General features: G+C 40.7%; 1 protein-coding gene across 1 annotated transcript in view; it reads right to left on the bottom strand.

The window, feature by feature from the left end:
- AKIRIN2 (akirin 2) overlaps positions 1-14,137 on the bottom strand; it is a 37,404-nt gene that overhangs the window by 17,985 nt on the left and 5,282 nt on the right. The window contains exon 4 of the mRNA XM_011984455.1: positions 14,049-14,137. This exon is cut by the window's right edge and continues 9 nt beyond it. Coding sequence (XP_011839845.1) covers positions 14,049-14,137 — 89 coding nt within the window. The remainder of the gene's footprint in view (positions 1-14,048) is intronic.

Below are 14,137 nucleotides of genomic sequence, written 5' to 3'. Positions count from 1 at the left end.
GTGAGCTGAGATTGCGCCATTGCACTCCAGCCTGGGCAACAAGAGCAAAATTCCATTTTCAAACAGAACAAAGCACAACTTGGAGTTGCTATGGAGACCCATCTTTATTAATTGGCTATTTTCCCAGGATCATCTCTTCTGAAACTAAAACAGTTCTTATGTTCTCCTTGATGGAATCTTAAGGACAATATTCTTATCCAACCAAGAGCTATTTAACTATAAAGAATGAGCTGATGCCATTTTAAATTCACTTTAAAATACTATTATTTCACTGGTACATATAGCCAACGATTACTTATTTGAAAGAAACGACTCAATTTGTTAAAACACTGCAGGTAAATGTTAAGTTTTACATCTCCAGCTTATATTTACACTAAGCGGATACATTAACCTTGTTGCTATTGTTATGTAGCTCTTAACTACTTTTAAGTATTTTCTCAAATAACTTACAAGCTACCAAAATATAACAAAGAAAGCATGGCCGCATGCAGTGGCTCATGCAAGGCTGAGGCAGGAGGATCACTTGAGGCCCGGAGTTTGAGACCAGCCTGGGCAACAAAGCGAAAACTCTTATCTCTACAAAACATAAAACATAAAATTAGCAAGGTATGGTGGCTTGCCCCTGTAGTCCCCAGCTACTGGCAAAATGAGGCAGAAAGATAGTTCCAGGCTACAGTGAGCTACAGTGAGCTACAATGGCGCCACTGCACTCCAGCCTGGGCGAGAGTGAGACCTTGAGTTTTTTTTTTTTTTTTTTTTTTTTTTTGAGATGGAGTCTCGCTCTGTCGCCCAGGCTGGAGTGCAATAGTGTGATCTCAGCTCACTGCAAGCTCCGCCTGCCAGGTTCAAGCGATTCTCCTGTCTCAGACTCCAGAGAAACTGAGATTACAGGCACTTGCCACCAAGCCCGGCAAATTTTTGTATTTTTAGTAGAGATAGAGTTTCACCAGGTTGGCCAGGCTCATCTTGAACTCCTGACCTCAGGTGATCCACCCGCCTCAGCCTCCCAAAGTGCTGGGAATGCAGGTGTGATCCACTGTGCCCGGCAAGACCCTGTCTTTAAAAAAAAAAAAAAAAGATGCCGGGCACGGTGGCTCACGCCTGTGATCCCAACACTTTGGGAGGCTGAGACGGGCAGATCACCTGAGGCAGGGAGTTCAAGATCAGCCAGACCAACATGGAGAAACCCCATCTTTACTAAAAATACAAAAAAAAAAAAAAATTAGCCAAGTGTAGTGGCACGTGCCTGTAATTCTAGCTACTCGGGAGGCTGAGGTAGGAGAATCACTTGAACCGGGGGGAAGGTGGAGGTTGCAGTGAGCCGAGATTAAGCCACTGCACTCCAGCCTGGGCAACAAGAACGAAACTCCATCTCAAAACAAAAAGGGCAATAAATGGAGAAGTGGAAATTGAACTGCCCCAAATCCAAAACCCAAAATGTACATGCTACAGAAACATTTGGTTCCAAAGCAAAAGATTCAGCTCTTATTCCAATTAACCACAGCCACAAGGGCAATGGTATTTACCTGCAGGGTTTTAACAAATTGAGTAATTTACTTCAAATAAGTAGCACTGGCTACACAGTACCAGTGAAATGAAAGAATTTGACCTTGTAGTGATTACAGTTGTTCCTCCTCCCGTAGGGAAGATAAATGAATGCCTTTTATACAGTTAAATATTATGTAAGTATAAATGTAGAACCTAAGCCAGCTTGCACAGACTGAGAAAGTAGACTCTTTGAGGACTCCAGTACAGCACAATCAAGCTGAAGAACAAACCCATTTCCTGTAACAACTTGTTCAGGCACCCCAAAAAAAATTAGCATACCTGGGCCAGGCACAGTGGCTCATGTCTATAATCCCAGCACTTTGGGAAGCCGAGGAGGGTGGATCACCTGAGGTCAAGAGTTTGAGACCTGCCTGGCCAATATGGAGAAACCCCGTCTCTACTAAAAATTCAAAAAGATTAGCCGGGCAAGGTGGTGCACGCCTGTAATCCCAATCACTTAAACCTGGGAGACGGAGGCTGCAGTGAGCCGAGATAGTGCCAATGCACTCCAACCTGGGCAACAGAGCGAGACTCAGTCTCAAAACAAACAAAAAAAGCATACCTGGAACCAGGATTTTCAAAACTGATGACTAACAGGCCAAACTCAGCCCCACGGACATGATTTTTTTAAAACACGTTAATTTGTAGTCATTTAAAAACTGAGTGGTTTTACATATAAAGTCAGACTTCTGACAACTCTTAGGAAAATCAGGTAACATGGCAAAACTCAGCTGAAGATTCAAAGTGACTGCTACCTTTTGGGCCTAAGTTCTCAAGTGCTTCTACAATTTTAATGCACACACAGATTACCTCTGGATCTTGTTAAAATGTTGACCCTGCAGGGTGGAGCTTAAGATTCTGCATTCCTTATGAGGTGATGCTGCTGGTCAGGACTGGAATTCACTAGTTCCCTCCTAGTTTACTTTAAATCATTTATATCTCTGGAACTATGCGTATTTAAAGTTTCTAGCCCCTGCTTAAAATAACAACTCCCTTGGCCAAGGGCGGTGGCTCACGCCTGTAATCCCAGCACTTTGGGAGGCTGAGGTGGGTGGATCACCTGAGGTCAGGAGTTCAAGATGAGCCTGGCCAACCTGGTGAAACTCTGTCTCTACGAAAAACACAAAAAAATTAGCTGAGCATGGTGGCAGGCGCCTATAATCCCAGTTACTTGGGAGGCTGAGGCAGGAGAATCGCTTGAGCTCTGGAGGCAGAGGTTTCAGTGAGCTGAGATCACACCATTGAACTCCAGCCTGGGCAACAATAGCGAAACTCCGTCTCAAAAAAACCCAAAAAACAAACAAAAAACCTTTAATTGAATATTTTTTTAAAAATGGTTGGTTTACTATTGGACATACTAGGAAGTGGGGAGGAAGGAAAGGAAGATGTTAGCAGCCCGGTTATTATAAGTACGGAAATATCTAAGCTAACTTAAAATCATTTTGCCACCCTCACCTGAATGGTGTTTATAGTTGTAAGTTCATTGCTTCTCAGCCTTTTGGCTAAGATCAAGTGTAATTCTAAGTTAGACATACCCCTCCCCTAGGAGGAAAATATTCTGCAAATTAATTTAACTTGATTGGACCTACTTAGGAAAACTCATTACATGACATTAACCTATATACAATGATTACTCCATCTCTCCTAATACACTTTAAAAAAAGAAATTCATATTCATCATTATGTGACTGATGATGAAGCAATTCATTTACTTTACCAACATGACCGCTTTTTAAAAGAGGAATTAAGACCCCCTCTCAGGCCAGGCACAGTCGCTCACGCCAGTAATCCCAGCACTTTGGGAGGCCAAGGTGGGCGGATGGCTTGAGGTCAGGAGTTCGAGACTAGTCTGGCCAACATGGTGAAACCTCATCTCTACTAAAAATACAAAAGTTAGCCGGGCATAATGGCGGGCACCTGTAACCCCAGCTACTAGGGAGGCTGAGGCAGGAGAATCACTTGAACCCAGCAGATGGAGGCTGCAGTGAGCCAAGACCACACCACTACACTCCAGCCTGGGCAACAGAGTGAGACGGTTTCAACAACAACAAAAAGACCACCTCTCACACCATAAGGCACTGATTAGAAGTCCACATACATCTCTTATTTATGCCATGTATTTTGTAAATTAGTTGTGAACATTTAAAAGTCAATGGATTTCACAAAAATTCTGACTTCTAGTGGTAGAGGGAAAGCGCTAACAAGATCTGATGATAAAGAGGTCCAAACTAGGCTGGGCATGGTGGCTCTCACTTGTAATCCCAGCACCTTGGAGACCAAGGTGGGCGGATCACTTGAGGCTAGGAGTTCGAGACCAGCCTGGCCAACATGGTGAAACTGTCTCTACTAAAAATGCAAAAATTAGCCAGGCATGGTGATATACATCTGTAACCCCAGCTACTTGGGTGCCTGAGGCAGGAGAACTGCTTGAACCCAGGAGGCAGAGGTTGTAGTGAGCTGAGATCGCACCACTGCACTCCAGCCAAGGCAACAGGGCAAAACCCCATCTCAAAAAAAAAAAAAAAAAAGTCCAAATTTCCCATGGCTGGAACTAAAGAGGAACTGTCTGAACGAACTGAAGATACAAATTAAATACAGATACATCTGTAAATGGAAACTGAAGTCAGGAGCAGGCATGTGACTGCTTAGGGAGCTATTAAGTGAGATAAGCATGGAGCTAAAGCTAGAACTAAAAGACTACGAGGTTTAATGCCCAGGTAAAGACAAAAAGAACAGCTAGGGAGTAGAGGGAAATTATAGTCAAAGAAGAAAAAAAAGCATTTCAAAAAGAAAGTAGTGTGCCAGCAGGAAGAATGCTGAAAGAAAGGTCAAATAAGAGGAGGACTGATTGAGTGTCATGGAAGTCACTGATGACCTGACAGGAGCTGCTTGAGGCATGTCAGGAATTGAGAACTGAAGAAATGGAAGCAAACAGACTATTTGAAAGCTCTTTGAATTTGATTTTGAAGTGGAAGAGATCTAGAAGATAGCTGGAGGAAAATGAGTATGTTTTGTTCTTTCACTTTCTCATGAAAGGCTTGGGAATATATAAAGCCAAAAGCAAAGATCAAATTGAGAGAAGAAAAAGGGAATAATCAAGAGGATAAGGTTACTTTGGAGAAAAGTGGAATATTTCCCTCACTGTATGCAGTGCTTTCATAATTATTTAATCCTCGATACTAAAACAGGACAGGCTCAAATGTCAGTAGTGCTGGTACTAAAAACAATGAAAAAACTGTGATTTGATGGCAACTCTTCTTTTGTAGACGGCAGGTTTATTCAACGAAAAGGCAAAATTGCTGGTCAGTAAAAGTCCCATTTGAGGTTGCCTTCTTGAGACAGTTTCCATCACTTAGCCAGTAAATGCTCTTAATTCTCACAACAACCCTAAGAGGCAGATGCTACTATCATCATGTGCACATTTCCTGAGATGAGAAAAATGAGGCTCTGCTTCAGTGTCTTCTGAAATGTCACAAGGCTTGAACATGGCAGAGCCAGGTTTGACCTCAGGGCCCAAGTTCTTAACATCCACTACCCTATCCAGTAGTAGTCAAAATTCTATTAGCATCTAACGTTAAAATAAATCACAATGGGCTGGGCGTGATGGCTCACGCCTGTAATCCCAGCACTTTGGGAGACAGAGGCGGGCAGATCACCTGGGGTCAGGAGTTCAAGACCAGCTTGGCCAACATAGCAAAACCCCGTCTCTACTAAAAACACAAAAATTAGCCGGGCGTGGCGGCGCATGCCTGTAATCCCAGCTACTCAGAAGGCTAAGGCAGGAGAATCCCTTCAACCCAGGAGGCAGACTGTAGTGAGCGAAGATCATGCCACTGCACTCCAGCCTGGGCGACAGAGTAAGACTCTGTCTCAAAATATCACAATAAGGAAAGCTAATTTTTAGAAAATAGGAGTTAGAGACATCAATACTATGCATAATTTATACTTTCATACACTGAAACTTCAAAAAATGCGATTGTCAAGAAGGCAATAACCGGCCAGGCGCGGTGGCTCATGCCTGTAATCCCAGCACTTTGGGAGGCAGAGGCTGGCGGATCACGAGGTCAGGAGATCAAGACCATCCCAGCTAACACAGTGAAACCTTATCTCTACTAAAAATACAAAAAAGGAGCCGGGTGTGGTGGCACGTGCCTGTGGTCCCAGCTATTCGGGAGGCCAGGGCAGGAGAATCGCTTCAACACAGAAGGTGGAGGTTGCAGTGAGATTGCGCCACTGCACTCCAGCCTGGGTGACAGAGTGAGACTCCGACCCTCCCCACCAAAAAAAGGCAATAACCAAAATGAAGCATAACTCTCATCTAATGAGACTCCTGAAACAGCGATCACTAGCTATAAAAAAAAAATTGTAACACCTCTTCATGTTACATCCAGAAATGTAAATAAGGGATGCTTAAAGAGTCTAAAACGCCTCCTCTTAGGACAGGCATTTGTATCTAACCAGAATGTTTTACTGGTGTTTTAAAAGTTAAGAAATGGCCGGGCGCAGAGGCTCACGCCTGTAATCCCAGTACTTTGGAAGGCCCAGGTGGGCGGATCACGAGGTTAGGAGTTCGACGTCAGCCTGACCAACATGGTGAAACCCTGTCTCTACTAAAAATACCATTACACAGGCATGGCAGCAAGCACCTGTAATCCCAGCTACTCAGGAGGCTGAGACAGGAGAATCACTTGAACCCAGGAGGTGGAGCTTGCAGTGAGCGGAGATCGTGCCACTGCACTCCAGCCTGGGTGACAGAGTGAGACTCCGTCTCAAAAAAAAAAAAAAAAAAAAAAAAAGTGAAGAATTATTCCAAGTTGATAGGTCAGTATTTCCACACGTGTACAACTGATTACAATGCCAGGCTCTGATAATGCACTATTTTACCCTGGGCTATGAAAGATTGCCACAGACAGCATCAAGTCCCCCTCTCTATCACAGCAACTAAAATCTTCTATACTTTAAATCAAGTATACCACTTAGAGAAGTTCTTCTAGATAATCATATTTTAGTGGGAGGAACAAGGCAATCTCCTTTCATAATTAAAAGGCACAGTTCAGAGGGACAGTCATGTTTGAAAAATTGGCTTTCTTCAAACTTCACTGTACATTCTACTCTTCATTTGCTAATCAGTTCAACAAAAAGAAACAAAAGAAAAATCCAAGTCCCTCTCTCCAACCATTCCGTCTAGTTTGATTTTTTGAGGGAGTTTTACAAGAATTAACATTAACAGAAATGAAAATGAATGCTAACCAAAGTGAGAATACACATCATATACTGACACAATTTCAGAAACTTAGTAAACAAGCCTTAACACTTTTAGGAAAAAAACTTTTTCAAAAGTGATTTAATCAGTAAACCAATTTTAACACTTAGGCTATTAAAGGGGAAATGAACACTAATATGGAAAAATGTTAATACGAAATGAAAATAGGTATACTGATAAAGCATAAAGTGCTAGCTAATAAAGTATCAACAGTGGCTGCTCTATCATCAGTCTCTCAAGAGAGACTCTTACTCTTTGCCTAGCCAGTGCAGTATCTGGAACTCAAATGAGGCTCATAAGGGTTCGAACAAGTGACTTCTAGAAGAATAATTTAAATGTTTTAATAATGTTAAGAAAATCCAGGTACATCAAAGGACCTAAAAAGTCAAATCCAGAAGTTGTATTTATGGAAAGATAACAATGTTAATAAAATCAGAATATCCACTAGTACATCTCAAGATGATCTGCTTATGACACTTGTGACAGATAAAAACTAAAGGGAAAAAAAGCTACACCCCAAGACAAACTAAAAGTATATTATTATGAGCTGCTTTCTTAGTGCTAGAAAGTTCACCACCCAACAAAGCCTACATGTAAGAAATATAAGAAACATTACAAAAACTGTTACACTGTAAAATCCTGATCACAAGAAATATTACAAAATATGTTATACTGTAAAATTCTGATCAACAGGCCCAAAATAAATATCAAAGCTGACAAACTAACATCCACTAGAATTTTAAATTACCTGCAAGGATTCCCTGCTTAACATGGCTACAATATCATCTCATGTGAGAAACTTGTTATAACAAATAAATTTCTTTAGAAATAAATCAGAACTTCATATTAAAAAGTATTTTCTTCTAAAAATCCTGTAAAATCCTTTAAAATGTTTCTTCCGATAAGCAAATATCTGATAATAGAGAAATTCTTACACATGGGGCTACTTAAAATATTGTAATTCACGTAACCTATGTTTCTCATCATTATCCAGAAAAATGAATACTGAGTATACTTAAAGTGCCTCAAAAAAGTATTATTCAAAGTCTTAAACTAATTGCAGTATTTATTACGACTCGTTTGAGTCACATTTTTTGTCAAAAAATGTTACACATTATGACAATGTCATAGAACAGTCTAAAAAGAAAATTTGGTACAGATTTACAGGGTGAAACTGAAATTACATTTCTTTTCAACCATAGCAACTCTAAGAACCTTGGGAAATGTCAAGACTTAATTAACTCAACAAATAAATTAGTATTTTAAAACTATTTGTGACATTAAAAGGAAAGGTATGGCAGATAAGAATCTTGCGGGCTATTTTCAAAGCACCATATTCAAGTCCAATGACTCATCCCAGCCCCCAAAAATTCAGGAGACATTCCTGTTAACAGTCATGGCTACAGCGAGACTGCTGCTGAGAATGTATCTCTCAGGTGTGTTTAGAAAGCTAAGAAACACTGGAGGTAAGCTGAGTTCCACAATCCTATAGTTAGCAATAAAATTAAAGATGAATCTCTTTGAACTAAATCCATCTGTGAAGACTTCTTTAGCAACTTCAGATGCCTGATTGGGTTGTATAGGCTTAAGTATTTTCTCTCATACCTTTTTAAAAGCAGGTAGTTCTCTCAAAGGCAAGAAATTCCCTGCAATTTCACATATGTAGAGAACATTCTGTGAATCAACAGTGTTAGGCATAGGGTTAACACAAGGACTACAGGGACTACAAATTCCTGGTTAACTAATTCGCTGATAGGTACTTGAAAATACCTACTTCCACTCCCAATACCATTATCTAGTTTCATGAACCAACTATTCAAGAGGCCCAAACTTAACCCATGCTATTACTTCATATTCTTCTTTAATAAAGAGAAAAATCTCTTTTCAAATAGGAAAGATACTCACAACTGGGCACTTCCACTGAAGCTTTTACTCCCAATCTTTCAAAACGAAAGCTTTCTATCACTGTGTCTTTCTAGGTCTATCAAAACACTTAGCAGAAAAAACCTGCCAGGCACAGCGGCTCAAATCTGTAATCCCAGCACTTTGGGAGGCCGAAGCAGGCAGATTGCTTGAGCCGTAGGAATTTGAAACCAGCCTGGGCAACATGGTGAAATCCCATCTCTACAAAAAAAAAAAAAATACAAAAATTAGCTCGGCATGGTGGCACATGCCTGTAGCCCCAGGTACTTGAGAGGCTGGGGCAGGAGGATCATTTGAGCCCAGGAGGCAGAGATTGCAGTGAGCTGAGATTGTGCCATTACACTCCAGCCTAGGTGACAGAGCAAGACTCTGTCTCAAAAAAAACAAAGACCTGATTAATATGTACTACATTCTTTTTCCTATAAAACCATTAAAAAACTGAAGAAATGTATATTATTCTCCTTTACATCTCAGGTTATGTCTCCATGGCAACCACAGTGACTAGTACCTTCCACACCTGAAGAGGGGCTAACCTCTATCTAGCCATGTTTAGCCTATGTGTTGCTGTGCTCAAGTCAGGCTTTATTTTTCTACCTTAATAAAAAAGCCGGGGGCCGGGCACGGTGGCTCACAACTGTAATCCCAGCACTTTGGGAGGCTGAGGCAGGCGGATCACGAGGCCAGGAGACCATCCTGGCTAATACGGTGAAACCCTGTCTCCACTAAAAATACAAAATATTAGCCGGGCGTGGTGGCAGGCGCCTGTAGTCCCAGCTACTTGGGAGGCTAAGGCAGGGGAATGGTGTGAACCTGGGAGGTCGAGCTTGCAGTGAGTAGAGATTGCACCACTGCACTCCAGCCTGGGCGACAGAGCGAGACTCATCTCAAAAAAAAAAAAAAAAAAAAAAAAAAAGCCATGGAGGCCGGGAGCGGTGGCTCACACCTGTAATCCCAGCACTTTGGGAGGCTGAGGTGGGTGGATCATGAGGTCAGGAGTCCAAGACCAGCCTGACCAACATGGTGAAACCCCATCTCTACTAAAAACACAAAAAATCAGCCAGGTGTGGTGGCACACACCTGTAATCCCAGCTGCTCCAGAGGCTGAGGCGCAAGAATCAGTTGAACCCAGGAGATGGAGGTTGCAATGACCTGAGATCACGCCACTGCACTCCAGCCTGGGTACGACTTTGTCTCAAAAAAAAAAAAAAAAAAAATCTCGATATCAGAATACAACTGCAGTTTTTAATGGCCATAAACTTACAGGATTCTTAAATGCCTAAGTCACAGAAATACGCAGTAACTGCAGCTATATACAGTCCTAAATAGAATATCAGGTTTAAGATTCAAGGTACAAAGACCATTAAAAACATTTATTCGCCAAATCCAGTGAGAAACTAGGAGCAACTTAACAGCTGTCTAAATAACCACAAAATATTAAAAAATACTTCTGGCTCAATATAAATGACATCTGAAGTGAGATGCTGCCTCCTCCAACAGACGTCTCATTTGTTTGCCTAGAACCATTTATATTTCATTTAAGCCAGCTGGTGTCTCCGTTTGCAGGCATGCATCAATGTCTGGTGAACAATCTATGTTCTTGTAAACCCTTCTCCATTCACAAGCTGTAGTTTCCATTTTTAATGGCAAGTTTCCAGCAAGTACAATGAGTTCTTACAAAGGAACTTAACTCTTCACAGAATTCAATTCCTAAGGCAGACTAGAGTAATGGTACCAAGCCATAAACAATGTGAATTAATGTGCCTAACAAACTCACAAATACATTAACATTCACAGAAGGGTACCTTCAGACCATTCATTCACTACATAATAATGAAAACAATGTGTTGGATTTGATTGATGGTCTCTTACAATGTTGCAATATTTTGGTTTTATTCTTTCTTGGGAATGTCATGACAATCTTTTGGCTAAACGGTAATATTACGAGATGTTTCAAAAACCAATTGTAAAGCATATTTGGTTTTCAACTAACTTACCAGGATAAGTATTGATGCAGCTACTAGAGGTATTCCTTTCCCCAACGATATTCGATGCCTCTACTCCCCCCTCCCTTTACTTCCACTGATCACTTTTCCTTTCCCATACCCAGGGGTATTATAAACCTCACTGCTGACACCCCACACGAGGGTAAGCAAATTTTTTCTGTAAACACTAGAGAGCAAATATGGAGTTTTGGGGGCAATACACTCTCTGAGACAACTATTCAACTGCCATCGTCACCTGCAATGAACAATACTTTTAAAAAAAAAAAAAAAAGAATGAGCACAGCTGTGTTCCAATAAAATTTTATTTATGGACACTGAAATTTGAATTTCACATAATTCTCACGTGTCACAAAATAATTCTTTTGATTCTTTTCCAACCATTTAAAAAATGTAAAGAACATTCTTAGCTCTCAGGCTACACAAAAATATGACTGTACTTTGTCAACCACCCCTAGACCCTGGACAGCATTTCTGAAGTAGTAACACTTGGGTGTCCTAAAAAACAGGTTTGGGATATCTGTGTGTTAAGGAGCCCCTAAAAAATTCATAATGCCAATTAGCATAGTAAAGGCTCTAAGCCTTGCGGTTAAGAAAGCAATCTTAACTTCCTTCAGCTCAGCTAGTCCTTCCTTTTTCCTAGTATTAAGTTGCAACACTTTGAAAAATATTTAAATAAGAATAGTCAAGTCAAACTTCCTGGGATGACTAAAATAATAGCTAAGGTTTAAAACAGACATCCAAGTTCCTGAAACTAATAAAGCCACAACATGACTTCAGCCATGCCATCAGAAACTGAAAATATCCAGAGGAGAACAATGATAAATTGTATACATGCTCTGAAAAAAATTCACTTTAGTACTCTAATTCTACATTATTTGTATTATATTTGAACTCACAGATGTGAAAGGAAAACAAAGAGTTCCCACAAGTTCGCCAATCTCAATTTGGTAAGCCACTGTCTACTTCCAATCCTAACTATTCATTTTAATGACAGATGGGTATTTACTCCCATAAAGTTTAAGAATAATCGGTGTTAAAATAGGAAGCTAAAAATCAAGTGCATGAGAAAATTATTTTCAAGTTTAGTAACATGAAAACGGGGAAGCTCTTTGATACCTGCACAACACTGCAGCTCCCATTATGGCATTACAAAAAACATACAGGACCATACCCCAAATTGGCCATATAAACACAAAGTCAAATTAAATTACATTTAGAATGTCATTCAAAACTACAGTTTAAAAAATGTAATTTTAGCAAGTCAAAACTTTAATTTCAACTTGTTTTCTCAAGTCAACTTTTTAAGATAATATTCAGATTAGTTAGAATAACTTTCAGCAGACTCAATCAATTAGGATGCGATTTTAGGTTTCAGGATATAATCAAACTTCCAAAGTAGATGTCAAAAAAACACCCTGAAGAACAGAATAGCAGTATTTTGGAAAGTGAATGTGAATCTGAATCAGCTGGCTTAAACAGTTCCAATAATTCCAGTCGTTTTACTACGATACTTCAATTAATTTAAACTTGAGATAATGTGGAGTCAACTGTATTAACCAACGCTACAGATATGCCAATGAAAAGTCAAGTTTACAAAGGATCACAGTTCTTTCCGAGTAAGTGTGCTTTAAAGGGGGGGAACATGTTATACCCCACTGGTTTACACACATGCCCAAGATTATTTTCACATTGAGATATAGTACTTTAATTCCCAAACCTAGCACTGTATTAATTCACTCCCTCGACTGAAATTTATTGCTGGTTAGCTACTTAATGACCTTATTTTGAAATGGCCTTATTAGTTAAGTACAAATTCCATTTCAATTTCCAATGATACCATTTCACTAAAAGACAAATTCCAAAAATGTCAACCACCAGTAGCTCATTCTTGACACTGGCTGTTTCCTTTTTTTTTTTTTCCAAAGTAAAGCCTAACAATCAACAAATGCCTTTTCAATCTAATTAAAAGACAGTTTAGTAAGGTCATTAAATAAATTTATCCGAGAATTTCCGTGACAACTCACTACAACTCTGAAACAGTATGTCCTTAAATTAGATCAAATATTTAATAGCAAAAATGGTAGCTTGCATATTCGAGGGTCACTCCATGGATTTAGAAAATATTTCAAAATGTGACATTAAAAAAAAACACTAAAGTCAGTTTCAAACGGAAGTCACCAAATATAGAGGTATATACTTCACTTTTTTAAGCTAATGATAATGAGACATTTAAATCAAGCTATGAAAAGGCTTTGTTTAAAGGGTGATATTATTACTAAAGGCTCACACAGAAATCTTTGCATGCTACACACAAAGGAAACATTTACACTTCAATCCACAAAAGCCTATCCTAGGACTGTGCCAGGGGCACACAAGGATTTCAAAGTACAGAAAAAACTGGGCATACACATGCCCTACAAAGCAGCCAAAAGACATTCCCCATAGTCTCTCTCAGGAAATGTTTCAAGATGAAAAGCAAAAGTCTTTAGTCCCTTGGAATGCTGGGTTGATTTCTTCATTATCCTCAAGGCTAGGTTGTTTTCTCCCAACATACTTTGTTGGGCAAAAATAAAGCATTTCCAAATAAAAACAACTCCTCAGCCCCAATTTTCAATGCAATATACTTATTAAAAGTTCAAGATTTCTCAAGGTCTAGATGTACAGTATGATCATATTACAGTACTCGGGAAGAGCGTTTTCTTTGTTGTTGACCCTGCTAGGGAAACAGGTCTTGACTCAGCCAAAGTGGCGTTCTTGTGGGTGATTAATGACAGGCCTAGATCTCGCCCCAGTGACATCGATCCCCACCCCCCACCCCCACTATACTAAAATCAGCCATGTCTGAACTGGAGGAGGGGCTGTAGCCTCGCCTCAAACCACCCAGTCCCAGAGTTAATAGCTGCAACCAATCGATTACGGCAAGCACACATTGAGATTGGGGCGAAATGTGACCCTTTCGCCTGAATTTACGAATAATATCGCCCTCTCTGATCATTTCCGCTGAGTCTCCAGCGACTACGGAAACAATTCCAATCATTCGGCCCAAAGAAAAAGATGTCCCTGTTCTACCCAATACCGACAAGGCAAAGCCCCTACCCACCTCCAAACACTACCCCCTTGACATCAGCCCATTTCTATTGTGTCTTATTAGGTCCTCGGGCTACGAGGACCTAATGAAAAATGTGGCTGCCCTACTACTTTGCTAAGAACGAGAACCACACAGTCCGGTACCCCCACCCCAGGGGCCGCATCCCACGCCCCAGGACCCCTGTTCTCTCGACTACCCCGGCGGCCGCGGGGCCGGGTCCCACCTGTGGTGAGGCGGGAGGAGACGTCGCCGAAGGGGGATGGCTCCATTCGGAGATACTTCTGCGGCGAGGCGGCCGCAGCCGAGAAGGAG

Source organism: Mandrillus leucophaeus, unplaced genomic scaffold (genome assembly GCF_000951045.1).
Source record: "Mandrillus leucophaeus isolate KB7577 unplaced genomic scaffold, Mleu.le_1.0 Scaffold268, whole genome shotgun sequence".
NCBI classification, from domain to species: domain Eukaryota; kingdom Metazoa; phylum Chordata; class Mammalia; order Primates; family Cercopithecidae; genus Mandrillus; species Mandrillus leucophaeus.
This window is presented reverse-complemented; position numbering and strand designations above follow the sequence as displayed.